This window comes from Camelus dromedarius, chromosome 12 (genome assembly GCF_036321535.1).
Source record: "Camelus dromedarius isolate mCamDro1 chromosome 12, mCamDro1.pat, whole genome shotgun sequence".
In the NCBI taxonomy this organism is placed as follows: Eukaryota; Metazoa; Chordata; class Mammalia; order Artiodactyla; family Camelidae; genus Camelus; species Camelus dromedarius.
The window spans coordinates 2,269,963-2,293,824 of NC_087447.1; the positions used below are offsets into that span (position 1 = coordinate 2,269,963).

A 23,862-nucleotide genomic window follows, 5' to 3' on the forward strand; every position below is an offset into this window, starting at 1 on the left:
CCGGACCGACGCGTCCCAAGGATTCCTTTGAGAGTGTAGGACAGTGCCAACCCTGCTAGGTGAGCGCACACGCGCCCACACCAGTGACCGGACACAGCCCTCCTAGGGGCCTAAAGGCTTCTTGCCAGGCTCACCTTAGACCATAGAGAACTGCGGACAGTGGCAAGTCTTACCACCACCAGGCAGCCCTTTCCTGGGACGAACAAAAAGCATTCAGAAAACAAGAGATTGGGGGGGGGCGGGGAGGATAGTGGCCTAGCATTCATGTAAAAAGACACCAGTGTGTCTGCTGTCACATCTCTGAGCTGAGACATGCATGGCACCGTTCCATCCGTGACGTGCCCGCGCCACGGAACTCTCCCTTCTTGGAAGGTCCACTTCTCCGTCTGCAGGATGACGTTAGACAGTAGCGCAGGCTAGCCGGCCGCCCCGTCCCGCGTGTCCGTTAGTCCGCCGCAGGCGCACGCCGCCGCCCGTGCCCCCTGCGCGGCCTCCAGCACCACCCCGGACCGCGCCGGGTCCCACTTCCTCCGCAAACGCAGCAGCCCCGCCGCACCGACGCGGGGACGGAGCCCGCCGCGGCGCGCGCTCACTCTCCGCGCGGAGAGCTCCGGTTCCGAAAACAAAGGTCCTTGGGCGGCTCTGCGTCCGCCCCGGACCCCGCGGCCTTAACCTTCGCGGGACGCCGCGGGGTCGGCAGGCGGGGGCCGCGCGGGAACAAAGCGCTCCTGACCTTCAGGCCGCCAGGGGCGGGGCGGGGCGCGACACCTGCCGCCGCCCCGCCCCGCCCGGCTCCCCGCGGGTCCCGCTCCCGCCCGCCGCCCCGCTGCCCCGCCGCCGCCCGCTCCCGCACGCCCCGCTCCCCGCCGCCGCTCCGGGCGCTCCGGGCCGGGCCCCGCCTCTGCCGCCGCGAACTCCCGAGATGGCGGCCCCAGGCCTCGTCCCCGCCGCCCCTGCCCCGCCAGCCACGCCAGCCGCCCCAGCCGCCGTTACCCGGTCGAGCCCTCGCGTCCATACCTCACGCCTCCTGCGGCAGTGGCGGCGGCCGTGTCTGCTTCGCTCGCTCCGGGACTGCGCCGCCGTGGCCGCCAATAACGCCGCCTCCCATTGGCTGAGCCTCTGACCCCGCCCTCCACGAGCAAACTGGGCTGCGATTGGGGGGGCATGGCGCAAGTCAACTACGCTTCGGCGCCGATGGTGACGACCAATCAGAGGCCGCAGAGGAGGCGCCAAGCTAAGCCCGGCAGAGACCCGCGGGCCGCATGCAAACAGGAGGGTGTGACGTCTGGGGGGGCGCGCGTCCGCGTTCTTTCAGTCTCTTTAAGGGCCGGGGGCGCGCGGAAGCCACGTGGAGGGCGCCTGCGGCAGCCCACCCCCCAACCCCCTCCGTCGCACCGCCTTCCCACCCCCCAACCCAGGCCTGTGCTGTGCATTCCTCACCCCGCCCCCCCCCCCCCCCCGGCCAGTGCAGCCCCCCACTCCCGACTCGGGCTCACCCCCTCTCCTCCTGCGCGGTCCCCCTCCCCAGGCCCCGTAGGACTGGGTGCCATCTCCTTGCCCAGTCACCCCCCGCGCCCCCTAGTTCCTCTGGTTGAGTTCCACCGCCAGGAGCGGGCGCGCTGACCCCACCGACCTCCGGCGACCCCATCGCCTGGGCCTCTCCCCTCAAATTCCTGGGCTGTTCCTGCCTGCAGGGCTTGACACGCGGGGTCCCGTCTTCCTCACCCACCCCCACCCCATCCCGCACACTCACGTGCTCTTTTGGACAGCGCCCAGGCCTTGCCTCCCCAGTCTCTCAACTTGGCTTCAGCTTGGCAGAGCCACTGGCCGGAAGGGCAGGGGGTGCTGGGCCTCATCTGAGTTCCTAGAAAAGCATTAATCTAAAAACTGCATGAGTAAAATGACAATTTGGTTGGAAACCCATATTCCCCAGGCCTGGTCTTCTGAGAGAGTTTATTTCTATGCACTATCTTCAGTTACGGAAGGGTCTTTGATTATTTCTGTCCGTTTCTTCAGAAATTTTACTTTCTTTGAGTGGCGTCTGAAACACTCTTAACTTTCAGCAAGTTCCTGTTCTATGGTGTTGGGGGATGGGAGGAGTTTGAAACCATCCCGAGGCTCCTGTTAGGGACATAAGGTCTGTTACAAACCACAGGGTGGCCAGCAGGTGCCTGGCTGTGACCCTCACAGCTGAGACTGGCCTCTGCCCGCATCTGTATTGGGAGCATGTGTGTGTCATTCCTGTTTGCTTTACTTGGATCTTTCCTGTAATGACTTTGCGTTGCTTTTGGCGAGGTTGGGGCAGAGCTGGAGGGTGGAGGGGGAACATAAGCTACTCCAAAAATAGGAACCCCAGCATTTTCAAGTTTGGAGGTCTTTCCTCTTCCTGGTTAATAAAGTCTCAAACCCTCAGAGGCCACTGGATCTCGTCCTGCCTGGATGCTGGGGGGTGGTGCAGGTGGCATCGAGCTGGTGGAGTCCTCTCCGGAGCCGGCCACCATGCCAGCGGTAGTTAGGTGGCCTGGTGGGCTGGTAGCTGGGTCTGGTCCTTGGTGGAATGGCTGTGGTGGTGTGGCTGTTTCCCGGGTCACTTTAGTGAGTTGGTGGGGAGGTGGGTGACATCGTCCAAAGACCTTCTGTCTATGACAATACTGAGAATGCTGTTTTGATTTCTTGCCACAGCAAAGGAACACAAACAGTGGGGCTTAGAAAACAGCAGCATTGTGTTCTCTCAGGGTTCTGGAAGCTAGGAGGCAGAAATCGAGACGCCACAGGGCTGGGCTCCCTTCAAAGGCTCCAGGGGAGGACTCTCTGCCTATGCCAGCTTCTTGGGGCTCCAGGCCGTCTTGGGTTTGTGGCTGTTCTCACCCCAGTCCCTGCCTGTTCTTCACATAGCCTTCTCTGTGTCTCCACGTGTCCTATGCTTAGAAAGACACTCCAGTCCCTGCACTAGGGCCCACCCTAATGGCCTCATCTTAACTTTATCACATCTGCAAATCCCCTGTTTCTGACCATCAAGTGCACAGGTTCTGGGAGTAGGGGTTGAACCTGTAACTGGGAGGCTGCCATTCGGGCCACAGCACCTTGAGGCGGTGCCCTGGCCGTTGCCTCGACCCATGGGCTGTGCACAAGGGAGCAGGGGTAAAGGGGCGGGTGTTCCTGGGTGGAACCACCAGAGCCAGAGCCCTGCTCTACCCAATTCTAGCTGGGTGGCCTTGGCTGAGAAGCTGGCACCTGCTTTGTGGGACTGGGGAGAGTTGGATCAGCACTGGGTGAGTGGCCAGTTTGGTGTGGGTCTGTTCTGGTTGCCGCAGCTGCCTGGCAAGGGCCAGGGACTAAGTGCCTGGGGACACGACATGTGGCGAGGGGGAAGGCTCTGCCCTTTAGTCCCTGCGCAGAAAATCCTGTCTGGTAAGCCGCTGGGCCTGCGTTGCCCCAGGTGACATCTGGTCCACCACAGCCAAAGGCCCTGATGCTCAGGGTGGCCTGTGCAGCCACCTCGGAGCCAGCACACTGAGTCCAGGGCCACTCTGGGCTGCCCTTTGACAGGCCAGAAGGGCCAAACTTTGGGGCCTGCTTGTGGCGCAGACACTGCCTGGAGAAAGCAGGCAGGGCCCGGGATGGTAGAGCCCTCCTGTCCACACCCCTGGCCTGCCACTCTGGGGCTCATGTAGGTTTGGAAGAAGGCCCCTTTTGGGGGTTTGTGAGTGATAGCAAGATCCTGTCTGCCCACATTTTCCTTTGTGGGCTCCTACCTGTCGTTTAGGTCCAGCTGGAAGTACTCTCCTCGGAGGGCCCTTCTTTGAACACCCCTACTGCCACCTACCCCTGCCTTATTTCCACCACAGCACTATCGCCAGCTTTCTTGAAGTATGTTCACTCAATCAGGAGCAAGTCTGTCCCCTCTACTAGAAGAAAAAGTAGCAGGAAGGCTTCCAGGAGGAAGTGGTGCTCCAGATACCTGAGAACTGTAGGAGAGGGCGGAGCGCGTGCGGAGGCAGGAGGCGGGCAGCACAGGGCATTCCAGGACCTACAGACAGCTGGGGGGGGGGGGGGGGGTTGCAGGGAGCTCCTGGCAGATGTCCGGGCACACATTTGCATGACAGAGATTTCAGGGCGGGGGAGAGGGGGTGATGCCTCAGCCAGGCTGCACTCTGTGGCCTCACCTGCAAGGAGGAGTGATGGGAGGGTGTTGCCAGCAGGGTGCCAGGCTCAGAGTGATGCCAGCAATGCCACCCCATGCCCTCTGCCTGGGTCAGACGTTTCCCCAGACCTCGGGCACTGAGTCTGATTCCCCAACAGAAAGGGGAATAGGAATGCCCTGCAGTTGTCCTCATGCGGAACGGCTCTTTGAAACCTGCGAAATGTCCCTCTGTGTCTATTGTGAAATTAGGCAACGTTCCTCGCCTGCCTGCACTGTGACTATATTTTCTGCCCCCCACCCATTATAGTCACATATGGGTTTATTTAAATAAAGCACTAAGTCATATTAAATGTGTTGAAGAGGCCAAAGTTCAGGGATGGATATCTGCTGGTTCCTGGGGCTGTCACAAGGAGGTACCAAAAATGGCAGAGCTTCAACAACAGAAAGGTGTTCTTTCCCAGTTCTGGAAAGCCAAGCCTGAAGCTGAGGTGTGGGCAGGGTCCCCCTCCCTCCAGAGGCTCTAGGGGAGGGCCTTTCTGCCTCTTCCAGCTCCAGGGGCTCCAGGTGTCCCCGGGCTCGTGGCCACAGCACTACAGCCTCTGTCCTCACGTGGCCTCTCCCTGGGTCTGTGTCTCCCCTTTAACAGATACAAGTCATTTGGATTTAGGGCTCACCCTACTCCAGGGCGACCTCTCCTTCTTTTTTTTTGGAGGGGGAAGGTAATTAGGTTTATCTATTTACTTACTTTACTGGAGGTCCTGGGGCTTGAACCCAGGACCTCATGCATGCTAAGCGTGCGCTCTGTAACTGAGCCCCACCCACCCAGCCAGTGCGACCGCTTCTTAGCCTGACTACATTTGCAAAGACACTGTCTCCAACAGGCTCGCACTGTGGAGTTCTGGGTGAATGTGAGTTTTGGGGGGACACTACTCAACTCAATAGAGCAAGGCAACTGCGAGACGCCCACCCTCCAGCAGCAGCCCCACTGGCTGCCTGGGCTCCCTGTCCCTGGCTTTAGAAACCAGCTCCCAGCATCTGGGGCCTTGTGTCTGAAGACACCACCCCCACCCTGGACCATAGGCTTCTGGAGGCTTCCCAAAAGCCGGGAGCGAAGGTGGTTTCCATGTCACACGGATGCCTGGAAGGTGGGAACACACTCCCATCTCTCCCCTCAGGACACCTTCATCTGACAAACACCCAAGCTTTGCTGACACCAGAGCCTAGTATTGGAGACTCTTGTTCCGTGGACACAGTCCTTCCTGACTATCCCCCGATGGCAGAAGCACTAGCAAATGGATCTCCACTGGGCCAGTCCCTCCTTAGCCAGGAGGGTCCCTGCTCTTCATAGGCTGAGGCCCCTTGTGCCCTTGGCTTGAGGTCACAGCCAGTCCTCTGTCCATCTGCACCCTCCACACTGTCCACCAGCACACTGGCGAGCTCTGCTGCTCTGCAGCCTTCTGTAGCTCCCTGCTGCCACTGGTGAACCCAGAACGGGGCAGGCGGGCCAGGCGCCAGTGGTTTGTTTAGAAGTCCCCAGATGATTCTAAGTATTACCAGGGCCGGGAAGCACTGGCCAGCTCATGGCTTTCTTTTCCCCACCATCGTCACACTGACCCCAGTGAGCTCTGAGAACATGCACATCTGTCAACAGCCCCTCTGCACAGGTCCCCAGCCTGGCTCTGCCTCCGGCCTTGGGGAGCTCAGGGGGTTACCCTCCCGGGGCGGCCCTGCCCTTGGATCCTGCTCCTTGGCCGCCTCAGCCTCATTGGCCACCCCAAGACTGAGCTCAGGAGGATGGGCACCTGATCTTGCTTCCCACCCGGAGAGTGTGCCTCATCTCGGCGCCACAGAATAGTGGCAATGCCTTGGCCTGGCGATGCCTCGCGTGGACACCATGGTCCCATCCCCAGAGGAGGAAACGGGAACATGGGCTGCATGACCCCTCCAGACCCCGCCCAACACCCAGCGCTCAGAAATGGCTGGACCACCTCCAACCTTCCCCTCACCTCTTGGAGGCTCTGCTGGATGAACAACCCCTGGGGCTGGTAGAAGAGGGGGAGCACCATGCCCCGGAAGCACTCCCAAGACTCCCCAACAGGGCAGTGGCACCCAGGTCATGATGCACTAATAAAACAGACACGTGGAGACGTGAAGGAGGAAGCAGATCTCCTGGTGTATTGGCATCAGAAATACCCACCACGTAGTCCGTGCGAGGAGAGAGCCGCACAACGCGGTGTACCTGTAGGCTCACACCCTCGGGAGGAAGGAGTCCGGGGGGCTGTTCCCCAACTGTTACAGGCTCTCTGAGACGGCCTTAAAGGGACACGAGGTTCCTACTTTGTAAGGGTCATTTTCTGCATAATTTGATTTCTTAAGTAGTGAACTATGACTTTGTGTAACAGAAGCATGAAAGACTTCCCTTTGGGGAGAAGCAGAAAGACAATTCTGGCTCTTAGAACTGGAAAGAGTCTTCCTGCACACAAAAGAAACGCTTTTTACGGTGACTTAATATTTTACAAGTTAAAAAAAAGTTTCTGCCTCATCTTGTTCCAGAAGATTCTGCAGCAGCTTGTGAGGGTGCAAAGGCCAAATGCAGGGGGCCAGCGAGGACGCTCTGACCAGGTGGCCCCAGTCCGCCCCGTCCAGGCACCCTGGCAGAGGCCAGCCGCCCGCACACCGGTCCCCTGCAGCAGCGGGGCTGGGCTCCTGTCCGCAGTGAAGATGAGTGTTTCCTGGCGACATGTTTTAAAGAGCACTTGCTCGTGGGCAGTTTCGAACACAGGCGGGCAGACAGGATGACCTCGGAAAGACGCCGGTCACTGAGGTGTGACCGTGAGTACCTGCGTGATTTGTTTCATCAGTTCCCTTGGCTGAAGGACATTGAATTACAGGCCTCACATCACTTTGTCCCAAACTCAGGACATCTGTGGACACAACTGCCTGATCACACTGACAAAATGAACAAAAATTCCTTAGCTTCACACCACACCCAGTCCATGTGCTGATTTCCCTAAACGTCTTTGTGGCCACTTTGCTCAGACCAATCGCGGTTCGTACATGGGACATGGTGGTTTTCTTTCTCGAGTCTCTCCTGTCCCGTCCGTCTGATCCTCCCCCCAGACAGGACTCCGTGAAGGTGCCAGCTCAGGGGTCCCGAGAAGGGCCTTGCCTCCTAGATGGCTCCATTTGCTCCTCGCGGCATCCTCTGCCTGAGCCTCCACCCCCAGTACTTCCCGTGAACAGGAAGGGAAATGGACAGCCTCCTCCTTTCAGTGGGGCCCCTGAGCAGAGGCCTGGGTGTCACCCCAGGGGCTGGGGGACATGCAGGCCCCCCGGCCCCACCCAGACCCCAGTCACAGACGGCGTGGTAAGGCGGTCCCGGCGGCACCAGTCTAAAGGCTTCATTCAACACTGACTGCAGGTTTCCGGTGGAAAGACTTCCCTGCGCAGGTGATGCTGGGGGCTCCCTGCAGGGGACACCTCATGCTCACGGCCCCTCTTTGGGGGATGCTGACACTGCGTACTGGTGGGGGAGGTGGGCACAGGCAGAGCTCAGCATTGTTAAGGTGACACGCCCACCTTTCCCAGTCCCGTGACCTACCAACCCCCCTCAAGGTGACGCTTTGGCATCGTGAGAACAGTCAGCTCCGGCCAACTTCCACCGAGGGTCTCGGCACCACCGACGGCCCTGGCCTGCAGTGGGGCTGCAGCGTGGACGCTTTCTAATCGTCCTGCTTCGTCCACTTCTACCAGCTGGCACTACTACCCCTTCGGTGGGGCCGCTGGTGGCCCTGAAATACAGTCCCTACAGAAGGAGAGATGCTGAATTCTGCCGTTATAAACAAGTTTCCAGACCAAGCGTCACCTCCGGTGGTGACAAGTTATTTCTTGGCCTTCGCCTTTAAGGGTACATACACATGCCTGGATTTCACTGACTCCCTCTTTTCAATGCTCAGTTGTCCCAGACTTGGCCAGGGGAAGCTCCTGAGGTTCTTCACTTTGAAATAATTGGAGGTTCCCAGGAGGCTGCCATAGAGACGTCCCTGCACCCCCCCCCCCCCAGGTTCCCGATAGTCACATCCTGCCCAAGGTCAGCCCAGGAGACCAGCAGCAATGCTGTCCTGTGGCTGTGGGCGGAGACTCCTGCGGCCACCACTGCAGTCGACGGCGGGCTGTCCAGAACTGTCCCACTGCCATGAAGATACCCTTCTCCTGCTGTCCCTTCTAGTCAGCCTCCATCCCCACCCCTGGCCTCCCTAACCTGCTTTGCAATTTTGGCATCTCGAGAAAGTCATCTCCATGGAATCTCATGATCCAATGCCCTGGAGACCCGCCAGGCTGCTGTGTGTTACTGGCCTGACCCCCGTGTCCCTCTGACACTCCTCAGTCTGGGGAAGCTTCCCCTGGGGTGCCGGTGGCCTGTCCCCTGGTGCATTTGCTTCAGGCCTGACATCAGCCGCTTCTCCAAGGAGAGGGCTGGAACCCAGAAACCTGGAATCAGGCCCCCAGGGATGCTCGCAGTGTCCTGACAGCCCACGTTGCTTTCTCCGGCTCCTATTTAACAGCAGTGATTTCCCTCAACTTCCTTGACGTTATCTTTGTGCTTTTCCTCTCGTTGAACTCTGCTGCTGACACAGGCGTGCAGGTCGGCTCCGCCCCACAGCTCGGGGTCGATGACACCACCACCAAGGTCCCACCGACAGCAAGGCAACTGAGCTGCGTCTGACTTCTGTCACTTCTGTGGCCTCAGAATACAACCCACAAACGATGTGCAGCAAAGTGGCAAGTCCTCAAATCAACCAAACGGGCCCTTTTCTCACCCACTTGGTTTGCAGTTTTGCGGCAGACGGCACTTTCTGCAACAGCTGTGACGCTCTGTCCAGCCCCTCGCTGCTCCCGCTGCAGGGAGGTGACTGCGGGTGGGCGCCGGGGCGGCCTCCACTCAGGGAAGACAGTGGGAGCCCCCGTGACCTCGGGGATTAGGCCCCAAAGGGCACGCAGCGCCTGTCTCTCCTGGATGCGTGGAAGCCGCTGAGCTGGAGGCCACGCCAAACAGCCCCAACCGCAAGCCTCCCACCCAGACCCCAGGCACCAGCGCGCAGACCCTCACAGGTGGACTGCGCCCTCGGGGGGCGGCCCTGACCGACAGCCGCTCAAGGGAACCCTGGCCACGGGAACCGCCAGCGGCAATAAGGTTGTTGTCGTGTCAGCCACTAAGCTCTGGGGTGGCCTGGTGGGCAGCGATAGTTCACTGGAATGGGTCTGTTCCACTTTGTTTTGGGGCCTTTTTAATTCCTGGTTAAATTATTTTTCTTTATACAAAACACTTACCGGGTTCAAAAGTTGGACACGTCAATACCCAGAGCCCAGCCTCACAGGTAGCCCCGAGTGCACCCAGTACCAGCCTGCAGCCTGGTTCCCAGCTGCCCCGCGGACAGATGCTTTGGCCCGCAGGGCCCTTGCGGACAGCTTCCCACAGGCGGGCTTCCAGGGGCGAAGGGTGAGCGCGCCCACCCCTGGACACGGCCACACTCCCTCTACGGGACTCCTGCCGCTTGGCGCCGCCACTATGGCTGCATGAGAACCAGACGGCGTCTCTGGCCCATCTCCCCGCACCGATGACTCATCACTTGTCTGCGTGGCTCCGACCTCGTGCCACGCTTCAGGTGAGCAGGTGCCGGCGCTGCTGACGCCCTCCTCAGGTAAGGACGGTCAAGCGCATTTGAGTTCAGGGGGTGATGCCTGGCCCAGGGAGTAGAAACAGGTGTGGGGGCGGTGAGGGCACGGTCCCCACGCTGGGACCTAGAGACACTGGCCGCCCTGCGGTGCTGAGACCCACCCCTCACCCGCGCAGATCCCGGGCTCGCTGCCAGGTGTGGCGGTCCCCGGCTGAGCCAGCCCTGTGGCAGCCTGGTGCGGCCTGGCCGGGAGACCCGCTGCGCCGACTCAGCGGCAGGGGGCCGGCGGGCAGCCTTTGTGCAGGCGCCACGGCTGCCGCCCGCCGGAGCCTGTCTTTTTTCTGCTCGAATACCTCCAAATGCGCCCTCGCACCAGAGATTAGCCGATAGCAATCTGCACGGGGTCGGGGGATGTTCCCAGGCTGAAGCCCGTCGTGACCTGCTGACCAAGCACCCGGCGGCCCCCGCGAGTGCTGACCGAGCAGGCTGACGGCAGAGAGGGTGCCCGGCCTCGCGTTTGGTAGAATTTATTAGTGAGGTCTCAGGGCCGGGCGTGGCTCAGGTCTCTCTGGACAGAATTCTTAACTTAGGGCCTGAGGACCACTGCCCCCCAGAGCCGGGGCAGCCACCGGCGGGCAGAGGAAGCTGTCGTGCATTGACGGTCAGTCTGCCACCAGCCCCCGGTGTCACTGGGAGCTTCCATTCTGAACTGACTGCAGATACTCCTTGTGCAGCTTCTCCTGTACCTCGAAGAGCTTCTTCAGCTTCTTGGCCTGTCCCTTGCTCAGCTCCTTGCCTTCTGCGTCGTGGGTGGGCAGCCCCTGCAAGGCGGAGCACCAGCGGTCACGACTCCCCACGCCGCTCCGGGCCCAGCCTTCGGGAAGCAGCCAGCCTGGGGCCGCCTGCCTGCCGGCTCAAGGGGTGAGGGACGCTGTTCCCACCAGGGCCGACACGGCTTCGTTCTGACTCGTGCTCAAGAATCCCGGGGCAGCGAGCACATCTGTACCAGGGCACTTCTGGGCCACCTGGGACAATAGTCCCTGTAAATCCGTCACCCGGCCCAGGTGGTGACCTCCAGTGCAGAGCCCCTAGGCCACAGGGATGGCAGGGCAGGCCCCTAGGCACTGCAGGCTGCAGATGCTGGACCTACAACAGGCACCCACATCACCCTTCCTTTCTGAAAATCGCACCCTAGACAAGGAATCTCCTCCTCCAAGTTTGAAAACCCCCATCATGCCAATTAAGTGGCCTAGCATGTTCTGAAAAGATAAATGGGCATTCTTACGTTTTCATCAAATTTGGAGTATTTGTCAGTTTCTGACAAGAACATCTCGCTGGGTGGAATCTTCATCTTGGCCAGCTTTGCCGCCTGGAACACAGACGCGGGGTCATTGCTGCCGAGCTCACATCGGGCTCCACACCTGTGACCCTGTGTCAGCCCCCACCCCAGCCCCCAAATTCAGAGAGCAACAGGAAAGTTGGGGAGTCTCAGCCCGGCAGAGGGAAATTAAAGGAGGGACAGTGCAGGGGTGGGGAGGGTGTAGCTCAGTGGTAGAGGGTGTGTTCAGCATGCACGAGGTCCTGGGTTCCAACCCCAGCACCTCCAAAAAAAAAAAAAAAAAGGATAAGGCAGCACTAACGTGGGCGTTTCCTGCGGGAACAGCAGGAAGGCTCCTCAATCACCATATTGCGAAAGCTACAGATCTGTCCCTGCCCAGGGCTCCCAGCCTCCCACGGGCTGGGGGAGGCAGAGAGCAGGCAGAGATCCAGGCTCCATGGGTGCAGGAGAGCCCCCACTCCCCGCGGCCGTGGGGTAGTTCCTGCTGCCCCCCACCCCGCCGCGGCCATGCGTTACTTCCTGCCCCCCCCTCGCCCCCCGAAGCCGTGCATTACTTCCTGCTCCTGTCTTTTCCTGGCGGCATCCTCCTTCTTCCTCCTTTTTTCTTCTTCAGCCTGGGGAAGAGCAGACGCCCTGTGAGCCGGGTCCACAGAGGCCCTGGGGTGGGGGTAGAACAGGACAAGCCCCTGCCGTCCCCCAGTGCCCTGCCTGGGAGCTGGACTCTACCAGCCGCCCCCACAGCGGAGATGAGCCTGGTGCAGGCAGGGCCTCAAGGCGAGCACCTATCCACAAGGGCCTCTGGGAGCCCAGCCCTGCCCTGGACCTGGGGCAGGAGCAGACACCACTCAAGACCCTCTGCAGTACGACCAATACGACGAAGTGACCAGAGACCACTGGCCAGGCTCGGTGGGGGGAGCCTCTGTCAGGCGGGGGACCAGGGCAGCACAGTGAGGGCTGACCCTGCGTGGGTCCTGGGCGCCTGGGGAGGAAGGGAGGGAGGGCCGGCTGGAGGAGACAGCATGGACGCTGGGAGCCCGCTTCCCAGCAGGCAGGCAGCATCCAGACAGGGGCCAGGGCCCCAGAGACAGAGGAAGCTTCTGGCCTGGGTGCTGAGCTTCCCGTGAGAGGCTGCCTTGGAAGGTTCTGGCTCGAGCCACTGCATGGACAGACATGAGCCACTGACAGGAAGGAGGAACAGGTCTGGGGGGTTGAAAGACAAGTTCCCTCCTGGATGCCTTGGGTTTCAGGTGCTTCCTGTCAAGTGGAGCCCTCAGGTAGGCAGCTGGACACCGGAGTCTGGGCACAGGCCAGTTTGGGGCCAGAGAGAACTTGGGGGTCACAGGCACATGGGTGGCAGAGAAGCTGTGGGTCGGGGTGAGGTCACCCAGGGAGGGAAGGGGAGGCCAGAGAGGCAGAAGGTAGGGCCAGTGCGTAAGGGACGCAGAGCAACGGCTCCAGAGAGCAGGGGTCAAGGGCAGGGCCACCCCAGGACGTGCTTGTCACCAAGAACCCAGCCAGAGCACTGACTAGAGCAGAAGGGGCGGAGCAGGGAGAGAGGAGGAGGGGCTGCATGGAGCTCGGGAAGTGGGAAGAAACATGCCAAGGACTTTTGCGTTTTCCCTTAGAGACAGGATGTGCTTCTCTGGCTAGGGGAGCGAGACACTGGGGGGGGGGGGCAGAAGGACAAACCACCAGAGTGACCAGGGCAGCCCGCTGGCCCTGGGGACGAGGCCGCAGTCCTGGGCACTTCCGCATGGAGAGCTGGTTGGAATGGGGGCCCCCAGCTGGGAAACGGGGTCACTGGAGGGAGGCGCTGTGGCGACTCCTTCCTCGAGGGCCTTGTGGCCAGTGAGGAACCGGGCAGAGGCACGTGGCAGGAGGGCTGCCCGCCTGCGCCGGAACCGAGCTGACCGCCGTGGCTTCACCCCCCTGGGGCCAGCGCGTGCAGGTGGCAGAACCCCCGGGGGAGGGGAGCAGGGGCCCTGGTGGCAGGAGGCACCGCCAGCCTCACACGCTACAGAGCCCAAGGACAGGCAAGAGCCCGCCCTAGGGACGTGACACCCACTGGGGTGACCAGATGGGATGGAAATGGTGGGGGGGAGTGTGGCTGAGAAGGGCCCCAGCTCCTCGAAACCTCCCGCCTCTGACGAGTCATCAGTCTAACTCCGCCAGACCCGCACGGCACCCGCGCTCCTTATCCTTCCTGCCCGGGGAGCGCTCTTCCTGGTCCCTGGCCAACCCTTGTCCTGTCGGCTCTTCACCGAGCAGCTGTGAGGTCCCTTCCTGGTCCCCCTCTCCATGGGGGCTCCTCTCAAGGCCTTCCGGGCCTGCACCCCCACGAGCTGTGCCCAGCAGTCCCGACAGGTACTGTTGGGTTCCCGTCTCTCTTGTTCTACGGGACCCCGAGGTCCCTGGGAGCAGGGACGGCTCCGATTCACTGAGCCCCTGGCTCAGTCGGTCCCAGAGGTAGCGTAACGCCTGAGGCGCGTGAGGCGTGGGTACCGGGGACGGTTGGAGGTGTGACTGTGACCCGTTCAACCCCCTTACGCTCTGGGCGCAGTTCTTTAAGAAGACGTCCTTCCTCAGAAGCTGGGGTTTTGTTAACAGAGTTGTCAAATAGTTACCTTTCTAGTTAATTCTTCCTTCTGACATTTATAAGTTCTGGCACTTTAGTAAGAGTATAAACACTGACTCTCAGAAGGTGAAGAAGATAAACGCCAGCGGCCTTTACGTTTCCAGGAAGTACCCCGCCCAGGTCATCTCTGTGTCACTCACCCTTCTCTTCTCTTCTCTCTCTCGCAGTAAGGCGTCTCTGTCCACCAACTTGACCACGGTGGGCAGTCCTGAAAAGTGACAGCCGAGAGATGAGGCCGAGCCTGGCCCGCCCCCCAGCCCCCAGGGCCCCCGCAGAGAAGTGGGGGGGCTTCCAACTGCTCACACAGCTCAGACCCTGACTGTCACGTGCGGGGCGCTTGCTGCTCACGACAGAAAGCCTAAAAGTCATAAAATGAGACGTGGTGTCTGCATGTTTAAAATTCAGTAATTTTCTGTGCAGTGAAAACCCTACCAGTCAAAAGACAAGCTGTGAAACTCGCAGACAATCCGCATGACACAGGCCGTCTCCCAAGGGACAGGTCATGAAAGAAGGTGGCCAGTGGCCTGACAGAAATGGGCATCAGGCAGTTAGGGGGCAGGAGTGGACGCCTGGATGCCTTTCAGACAGAGGAGGTGCTGGCGGTGACCCATGAGAAGACACACCCACAGGCCACCCGGGACCACAGCATCACGTAAAAGTTTCAATGTCCTCGGACCCACCCCGGGAGTTCTTCCTGTGGCCCTTGCAAAAACAACCATCCACCCGAGTGTCCTTCCCATGTCCCTGCCCGTCACATCCGGGGCTCCTTCTAATAGGCCCCCAGGAACGGCCGAGGACCCACCTTCGTGGTCTTCAAACCGCACTCCGAGCTCAGGCAGGATGTCGTCCCGCAGGGCATCACTGAGCTGCAGGACCTCGGGGACTGCGGACAGAGAAAGCGGTTCAGTCCATTGGGCACAAGGGTGCCTTGGACCCACAGATCCTGCGCCTCCCCGAGCCTCTGGACAGGCCGGCTGCTCCATTCACCGCAGGAGGCGGGAGGACCCAAGGCATGGCCACTGCAGCCCCCAGGACCCCGTGGTCTGGGTGCTGCCTCAGGGCCCTGCTCAGGGCCAGCGCTCCTGCAGACGGACACGGACTGGCCCCTGGGCTCTGCGCAGGGACGGCCAGCTGGGCAGCAGGCCCAGGAAGCCAGGGTTCTGCTGCACAGAAACAAGATCCCTGGTCACTTGGGAGGGTATCCAGGAACGCCAAGCCCCAAGGTCCTGGCGCAGCAATCCTGAGAGGCAGCTGCGCCCCACAGTCCAGAACCAGGGACCCAAACCCACACGTGCTCTGAGCCTGAGCCCTGAGGTCACTTCATGCTGCAGCCAGGCACACCGAGCCCAGGGACCCACCGGCAAGAACAAGCACACAGCTGCAGTGGAGGGTGTGGCTCCCCAGGAAGAGATGGGTGTTTGGAAGTTGGAGTGGCTCCACAGCTGCCAGTATCTCTCACCGAGAGACCCCAGCCAAGTAGGGAATACGAAAGGGCCAGGGGCCTGGGGGATGGAGACCCACGCCACGCCTTGGCGACACGTTGCCTCGCGCACTGGCGCTCCTGGCCAGGCCTTGCCCCACCCGAGGCGGGTGGCCGCCCAGAGTTGGGCTGGAAGGAGCAGAAGGCCCAGGGAGCCCGGGAGGAAGTGTCGGCCTGGTTGGCCGCTGGCTCTGAAGTGACTAGTCCAGGAGACATGACACACGTGAAGCGGACAAAGCGGGGGGCTGAAAGGACTGCTGGTGTGGCCTCTGGGCCGGGCGGCCCCTCAGGTGTGGACACTCGTAACCACTGTGTCAGTTTCTCTGCTGGTCCCAGAGGCAGAAGTCAACACCACTGACTCCCTCCTGACTTCGGGATGGTACCCAGGATGCCCAATGGCCAGACAGGCCCCGTCCTCAGGAAGCTGACCGACTTGGGAGGATGTGGCAGGGAGAGGCCAGCCCATCCACAGTTGGGAACAAGGGGTACGTGAGGGCTATACCCCAAGTCCACACACTTCTCCAGACACTCCAGCTCTGTGTGTCTGACCTCAGCACGAAGGAGCTGCAACTCTGGGGTAAGAACCGGGCCAGGAGGCAGGCAACCTGGGTGAGGCTGTGGCCTCTCGGACCGGCGGTCCCCTCTGTGACACAGGACACAGTGCCACCCCGACCGCAGCTAGAAGGAGAGTGAGACGCCGGTGAGGAAGCAGGCCACCCACCCCTTCCCAGCCGCAATGCTCTGGGGCCCGGGGACCCGGGACAAGGACCTCAGTAGCCCGGGTCTTAGGCCGGCTCTCCGTTTCCCAGCCCCCGGAGGCTGCTAGGCCCAATCGTCCCATCTGACCAAGCCCTCTGCTGGCCACGGCCTGCACCGAGCGTCCAGGTGGGGAGTCTGTGCAGGAGAAGCTCGGGTGGCTCAGGGGCAGGTGACGGCCATCTGACTCCAAAGCTCAGCAGGATCAAATCACGGAACAGACTTCTGTAAATTCCACGCTGGGAGCAATGCTGGCTCCTCCCCAGGATGCAGCTCCTGACTCTGCCTTTTTTTTGCAATAGGCTCACCCCATTCAACGTCAGGGAATCCTGATCCCCACCCTGGAAGCCTGATCCCAGGGGGCTCTGCACGCTGGCCCTGCCTCTCTTGAGGAACACGTGTCCCTGCAGAGGCTGTCCAGTCACCAGGTAGCCTCTGCAAAGCAGGAACGAGGACACCTCCAGCTCTCGGCTTGCGGATACCCCAGAGAGCACAACCACATTCCCACAAACAGAAGGGCCCCCCCCAAGATGTCGACCCCTCACAGTGCCCTTGGGGGCCTGGCTGCCCCGCCTGGGCCTGGGGAGGGGGAAGGGCCTGGATCTCGTGAGCAAAGGCCAGAGGAGCTGCCCACCTCCCCACACGCCAGGGGGAGGACCGGCCCGAGGTGCCCAGCGCCCACGAGCCCGCGAGGGGCCGCAGCTCCCACACTCCCGGCCAGCGCACTGCTCACCTTTGTGCTCTCGGGCAATCCTCCGCACCCCTTCCCGGAACTCCGACAGCACCTGGAGGTATGGCATGACCGTGGACTCGAGCTGTGGGGAGAACGTTTGTTTGCTGGGAGAGAACAGCCCCCTCATGTTCACAGAGAAGAGTCCAAACACACGGCTGGGCAGCACCTCTGCTGTGCCCAGTGACCACAGCATGGGCCTGCCCTTCCCGGACGCTCGGCCCCTAGACGCAGGGCGCCCGCACGTGGTGAGGAGGGGACAGAGAGGGAGCCTTCCTGTCTCCCAGCAGCTGAGGCCCGGTTGCTCCCAGGGGCCACGTGGTCTCACGCAGACACACGGCTGTTAAGAGTCCGTCCTCGTGGTGACAACTGGTGTTCCCAGGAGGGACGACTTTCTGGGGTGTGACACCGGTCGTCCTGGGCTGGGGCCTGGCCTCTAGTGGGGCTGGCGCCGCAGAGCCTGGGTGTGGGGGAATCTGACCCAGGGCCACACACACTCGTTTACACACCAGTAAACTGTCCCCTCGGACTGTCTGCCACCCACGCGCACACGCACACTCACGTCTGCTCGACGCTTAAACCACCTGCAGTGACACATGGGCAGCCACGGGACATAAAGGAAAACCCCAGAGGAAGATCCAAACTGGAGAAGTACTGATCTGACAGCAAGCCTTTCTGTGACGTCTGTCACGTTTTCCCAGTAGGCTTTCAAGCAAGGTCTCTCCTGCCTCTTAATTAAGTCATTCGGCAGCTCAGCAACCAAAACCTAGTGAGTAAACGCAGATGCTGGGGAGGCTGCCGAGCCCTGGGCGTGGACTAGACCACGGCCAGGCCCGTTGCTGCACGTGGGCCGAGGCCCGGTGCACTGGGGGTGGGGTGGGGTGGACCCCACGGTCTGCAGTCTTCACGCCCCGCACACACCCCCACAGCTGCTGGGGAGCCTTGCTGCAGGGGGATGGGGCTCTCACCCCTGCCAGCCTCCTACCTGAGGGAGGCACCCCCAGCCGTCCGGCTGACCACACTAGCGCATGCTGCGGGCCATCCAGTGCACGTGGCCCGAGACTTGGGAGCTGCCTCCCCTGCTCCTAAGACAATTTGGGTCTGGAAGTTAATTCACGAACTTGGAAAAGCATGACCCGCGGCTCCCGTCCCCTGGCTGAGCAGACACCCACCCCGATTCCTCGAGGCCACTCACTCCAGGGAGCTCAGGGGCAGTCCAGCACCACTGAGGGCCCCCAAGCAACTACCGGGCATTCAACATTAAACTTTTTTTTTACGTTCAAAGGCAGACTTTCTTCAATCTAGCAGGTTTTTCTGCTTTGTTTTAGAAAAATAAACATCCAGTATCATCACACAAAAGAACAAAGCAATCACTTCCTAAAAGCCACCAACTAAGGGGAGGGTTTAGCTCAGTGGTAGAGCATGTGCTTGGCATGAACAAGGTCCTGGGTTCGATTCCCAAGTACCCGCATTAAAATAAATAAATAAAAACCTAAGTATCTCTCCCTCCTAAAAATAAAGCAGCAAGTACTAACAGCTAGCCCTGCGGCTGAGAGGCGCACGGAGGAGGGCGGGGCCGCGGCTCTCGCTTCCTCCTGGAGCTCAGTTCCAGGGGAAACGCCCCTAAACTCGGTCTGCAGGAGAGGGAGCTTGATGCCGCCCGTCACGGGGACACATGACCTTTAAAAGGTTCTGCCTTTTCACTTTAGACTTGACCCCTGTCGTGTGTAAGGAATGACACGCGTGTTGTAGCCAAATCACTGAAGAGCGCTCCTGACCAGGGGAGGCGGGGAGGGCGTCCGAGATGAGCCCGAGTGCCCGTGTCGGTCACCATGCAGCGGAGACCGTGTGTCCGACTACCGGGAGACAACGCAACTGCAGGCGGGTTCTCTCACTGCAGGGACCATCGGACAACGGGGCACCTGCGTACAGCTGCATGTGAGCCGGGAAACGAGCAGGGGGCCTCCGGGACACCCCGTGGCTGTGGCCACGGCCACAGCCTTCCTCATGGGACAGGGGCTGTGGCCATGACTGAGGCTCACCCGAGGGCCAAGGACCATCCCATCCAGCCTGGTCTCCTGGGGCCAAGCTCACACAGACAGCACTGCTGCCGTGAGGAAGGCTGTTAGGCCCCCAAGGCTAGACGTCACAGTTCTGTCTCTCCTGTCAGGAGGGACCTAGTCCCGGCCTCAGACTGCAGCGGGGTTGACCCCTGAGGGGAGACAGAATGCGCTGACCTCACAGGGAGACTCCAGGCCCAAGTGCGCTTTACTCACGTTGAGGCTCGTTCCAGGTCCTCCGACGGGGAAACCCAGGGAGCTTTCCTCTTCTATGGCCCCAAAAATCTAGGGAAAGAAGGAAGCACGCAGGAGACGAGGTCCTGAGAGACCACAAGTGGGGACGGGTCCTCAGGACACACTGCTGTGCCGGGAGGGGCGGGACGGCAGGGCAATGGCCTTGGCAGGTGGGAAGAGACGGAGAGTCAGGCCCGGGCTCCCCCAGCCCCCACCCACTCCAGGACCAGTCCTAGCCCCCTCCGGCCAGGGCCACTTGGTGGAAAAAGCACTTGTGCTTTTCAAACCTCAAGATGGGAGGGGAGAAAACTGAGGCAAAGATGCGAAATCACTCCGAGCAAGGACGGGGCAGGGCTTGATCCCTAGGGCCCAGGTTTGCGGCAGGACCTGAGGATGGAGCGCAGGACAGGGCCTGCAGAGCACCTGCACCAATGGGGGCCTTTACCCAAGAGCTGGAGGCTGGGCCTGCTCACCTTCAGCATGTGGGTGAGGTAGCGGGCCACGCTCTCCAGCAGACCTCGGTTGGGCCTCCTCCTGGCGGCCTTGTGGGCCGCCATGTAGAGGTTGCATTGGCTGACCAGAGCCCGCATTTCTTCCAGGGCGGTGCGCGTGTCCACGTTGTCACAGAGTGCCTGGTGAACCGCACACTTCCTGTCGTAGAAGCTGGGTGGGGACAGGGAGGCGAGCATCAGGCCGGCATCACCCCGCAGGCCCTCCCCACCGCACACGCGGCTCTTCTGCATGTGGTTTTGCACAAACAGGTGTGACGGTGCCACAGGCCGCCTCCTGGCTGTCGGGGTGTGTGACACGAGGACGGTGTGTGAGCCCCAGCGGGGAGGCAGGCCCCGTCTCACCTCTCGTTCAGCTCCGTCTCTGCGTCCTCCCACTTCTCAAACTGACCGGCTACGTCCACGGGAGCGCGGAGGAGGTCCTTCACGTTCAAGAAGAACTCCTGCGGTGAGAAAGCTCAGCTGAGCGGCCCTTAGACCTCTCCGCCCCAGAAGCCCTGGCGCGGCGCCGTTCTGCCGACGGGCTTTTCCTTCACGTGTGGCGTGAAGACCGCAAGGAGGCGGCGTCACACAGGCGCCAAGCAAGAACGTGAAAGATTTTTCTTCAAGACAGAAATGCATTTCAATTTTAGTCTTAGGGAGCCCTAAAATCACTTCTACAAATACTTCACTTCAACTACTTCAAAGTGTTGGTTTCATTAAGATTATCATTTTGGTTAGTAAGTAAGTCTAATAAATCTGCTTGTGTTTGAAAAAAAGGTTCAGCCCATGGCGGCTCTGGGTACAAGGCAGGTTGGCAGGAGTTTCAGGCAAGGGGCAGGGAGCTGGCTTCCCCACTGGAATCTGGCTGCTCTGGCCCGAGCCTGTTCTCTCTAGGGGGACGGGGGCAGGGACCCCAGAGGTGCCCGGGACCTACGTTCAGGAACCTCTCGTACTGCAGCGCCGACTCCATGGTGTTGGCCGAGTAGTCCAGCGTGTCCTTCCAGGCGTGCATGAGGAAGGCCAGGCGCAGCTGCCGCGCTGGGAGAGAAGCAGTAGGGTCCCTCCGTGTCCCTGCAGCCACTGCCGCGCGGCTGGAGGACACACTGGGCTCTCTTTACCTGAGTGCTTCTTCAAGGCGTCTTTAATGGTGATGAAGTTTTTCAGCGACTTGGACATCTTGCAGCCCGCGATGGTCAGGTGGCCCGTGTGAAGGAAGTACCTGACCCAGCAGTCATTCTCAAAGTAGGCCTGGGCGGGAAGGGGCAGGGGGGCCAGCGCAGGGCTCAGGGGCGCCCCGCCAGCTGCTCGGTGGGCGCAGAGCCCCTTCGTGGGCACCTCACACGTGGAAGGAGGTGCCCCCCTTGTTGGGCGGGGCAGCGGGCCAGGAGGTGACAGATGGTTGGAAGCCAGGCTTGGGTGCCGCCAAAGGCCAGGCTGTTATGTGTGAACCAGACTAAGTAATTAGGGTTCACAGTCCATGGACGGAGCCCCGACGTGGACGCCAGGCTCTGTTCAGAAAGCACCTGGCTGACAGTCTGATCTGCGACCCCACGGTGGGGACCCCGCCCGCCTGAGCCCACCCCCACGGCCTCCGCCTACCTCCGACTGTGCCAGCTCGTTGTCGTGGTGGGGGAAGCGGAGGTCGAAGCCCCCTCCGTGAATGTCCATTGAGGCCCCCAGGAGGGTGCCCGCCATGGCAGAGCACTCAATGTGCCATCCTGGACGGCCCTGATGACAAGACGGCGGTGAGTGCCTGACCAACGCTGGCGCCCACGACCCCCAACGCCCCAAAACTAGCTGGGAGCAGGGGTCAGTTTCCACACCTGGGAAGGTGAGGGGGCTGAACTGGGAAGGTCACAAGCTTCAGGTACTTCCGGAATCCCTGGCACCCCTGCGGCTCTGGGCCGTCAGGACTGCTGACACGGACTGTCAGAGGGTGTCCCCCAATACGCAGAGGTCCCCAGGACGGGGGCCCCCCAGCGGCAGAGCAGAAGAGGCGAGGCTCAGGAAGGGAGATGACATGCCCCAAGGTTAGGGGGCCCCAGGACGCGTCCCACCAGCCCCAGCTGCCTCCTGGGACGCTCACCTTTCCCCAGGGGCACGGCCAGGACGGCTCCCCAGGTTTGGAGGCCTTCCAGAGGGCGAAGTCGCTGGGGGACCGCTTCTCACTCAGGCGCTCTGCCGAGACGCTCAGGTCGCCTGCGGACACGGGGGAGGCAGTGACTCTGCTGCCTGGTGGACGCACTCCTCTCACTCAAGGGACGAGTTGTTCACTTGTTATTAACTTGGGTAAGCACATATCCAAGCTGACTGTGACTAGATCTTGGAGCTGCCCCAGGACCTAGATTTACGAAATCCTCATTGGAAGCTCAGAAGACACAGACTCGCGAGCTGGTGTCCAATGGTGATTACCACGGGCCTGGACCCACACCCACCGCCTCCCTGCATGCTCAGCCCTCGTCTAGGAAGGTGAGGGCTCCTGGATAGGGTGTGACGTCCTCCTGGGCCTGCCTCAGGGACCCCACGATCTTGTATGGACACCCAGCGCGACTGTGGCTGTGGCTCTGGAAGGATGAGGACAAGTCAGCTGGCTGTGTGTGGCCTCTTGGGCCTGGAGGTGCAAATGGGGGACTCTGCTGCCCCTCCCGTGTTCATCCAGGGAAGTCATGGGAAGAAGGAACCCAGAGCGAAACGGAGCTCTGCTCCCTGGGCCAAGTTCAGGTCCTGGACAAGGTTCCTCCCACAAAGCAGACGGAGCCAGCCAGAGGACCACCCCACGGCCACCGCTGGAGGTTCCCCTAGACCACATCAGATGCGTGGGACACATCAGCTGCTGTGACAATGAAAACCCACCATCAGTCCAACCTGCATGCAGAGAACCCTCGTGGGGGCTGGGCAGGTGCTGGGAGAATGGGTCAGAGCAAAGGCCTCTGTCCTGATTCAGCCCTGAAAGGTCTGCCAGGTCCCTCATTCCTCCTGGGTGCCGTCGCCCCCTCATGGAAAAGCCGGGAATGGGACCTGGGTAAAGGCCACTTTGCGAGCAACACGTCCAGCAGCGCCCATGAGCTGCCCGAGGACACATTCCAGAGGGAGGCACCGCTAAATGCAGACCTCGTGATGGTAAAACAGGCACTAGACACAGATTACTTGGAAAACACGAAATAGAACCATGGGGAAAATGCCGTAAGCATAAACGCAGGGATAACCACCATTAACATCTCGGTGTGCTGATTTGCGGTTTGCGGCTTTTTAATCCCCGTAAGCAAAACACAGACGTATCCAACAAACAGGACAAGCGTCATCCTGGTTTGTGTCTGTTTCCTCGCACGGTGAGCATTTCACCGAGTCGTCAGCGGTTACTCAAAAACGTAATTAGATGTGGCGCTGCGACCTCCTCTTTACCCACCCTTTCCTTGACAGCTAGCATACGTTGAAGTTTAAAATTTTTTCTTTGTTAGGAACATAGCTATCATGAATGTATCTAACTTTAAAAAATTTATTTTGAAAAATTTTGTAACAGGGAAAGGAGGATCCTCTCTGTCTCACACCCCCTCCCCCAACGTTTGTCTTCAACAAACGTCAACAAACGTCACTACCTGGTCATACTTGGTATTTGCTCCAGATATTTTAAGGACGAGAAATAAATTCCACAGACCCTTCTGCATTCACCCGGGGTCATTTCTGGTGCCCGACGTGGCTCCCCCAGGGTGTGCTCCCCTGGCCTGCAGGGTCTGCCCGATGCCCGGCCCCTCCGCGACTGTTAGCCTTAAGCGCCACCGGGCCCGGCGCTCGTGCTGTGAGACTAACGCAGCCCGTCCTTTCTCACTGTTTCTGCGTCTTCTCTTTTAGGTTCTGATGTGTCTTCAGAACAGAGCCCCTAAGGTGCAATTCCTTGATCGAAGCATGCAAACGTTTTCCCTATTTGGGGAAAGTGAATGCTGTGAATTAACAACTGAGCAGTCTCTGTGGACTGACGAAGACACCTCATTCTGTCCATAGTCTGAAGTCGAGGGGGTCTGCCAGCACCCTGAGACCTGAGTTCAGTCCCAAGCGGGTTTTTCCTCCAAGTCCAACACAAAGCTTTCCACGTCTACCGGGGCGCCAGGCACGCCAGCGCACAGGCAGGCCTTCCCAGCCTTGATGCTCGGACTGCTCTACCCATCACAGCCTTAAAGCCGCCCACCCACTTATCGTTGCATTTCAAAAACCCAAACGTAGGGCCACTATCTACTCTTGCTCAGCATGTTTAATGGTGAAACCTAAATGTTGGAAGATAACATGCGAAAAGTATACCCATGGTTCAAAAAACAAAAAG

At 60.4% G+C, this 23,862-nt stretch overlaps 2 protein-coding genes across 3 annotated transcripts in view; both read right to left on the reverse strand.

Annotated features, from left to right (window-relative positions):
* The window catches only part of NAP1L4 (nucleosome assembly protein 1 like 4), a 43,840-nt gene extending 42,754 nt beyond the window's left edge, over positions 1–1,086 (reverse strand). The window contains exon 1 of the mRNA XM_031448520.2: positions 1,018–1,086. The gene's annotated coding sequence lies outside the window, so the exon portion shown is untranslated. The remainder of the gene's footprint in view (positions 1–1,017) is intronic.
* Positions 1,087–10,333: 9,247 nt separating this feature from the next.
* The window catches only part of CARS1 (cysteinyl-tRNA synthetase 1), a 35,337-nt gene continuing 21,808 nt past the window's right edge, over positions 10,334–23,862 (reverse strand). For both annotated transcript variants that reach the window (XM_031448517.2, XM_031448515.2), the window contains 13 exons: positions 21,634–21,746; positions 21,147–21,275; positions 20,666–20,795; positions 20,482–20,585; positions 19,911–20,008; positions 19,530–19,719; positions 19,039–19,107; positions 16,766–16,847; positions 14,599–14,679; positions 13,937–14,004; positions 11,716–11,775; positions 11,108–11,191; positions 10,334–10,643 (listed from right to left, as the gene is read on the reverse strand). In XM_031448517.2, coding sequence (XP_031304377.1) covers positions 10,509–10,643; positions 11,108–11,191; positions 11,716–11,775; positions 13,937–14,004; positions 14,599–14,679; positions 16,766–16,847; positions 19,039–19,107; positions 19,530–19,719; positions 19,911–20,008; positions 20,482–20,585; positions 20,666–20,795; positions 21,147–21,275; positions 21,634–21,746 — 1,343 coding nt within the window. In that variant the 3' untranslated portion in view covers positions 10,334–10,508. The remainder of the gene's footprint in view (positions 10,644–11,107; positions 11,192–11,715; positions 11,776–13,936; positions 14,005–14,598; positions 14,680–16,765; positions 16,848–19,038; positions 19,108–19,529; positions 19,720–19,910; positions 20,009–20,481; positions 20,586–20,665; positions 20,796–21,146; positions 21,276–21,633; positions 21,747–23,862) is intronic.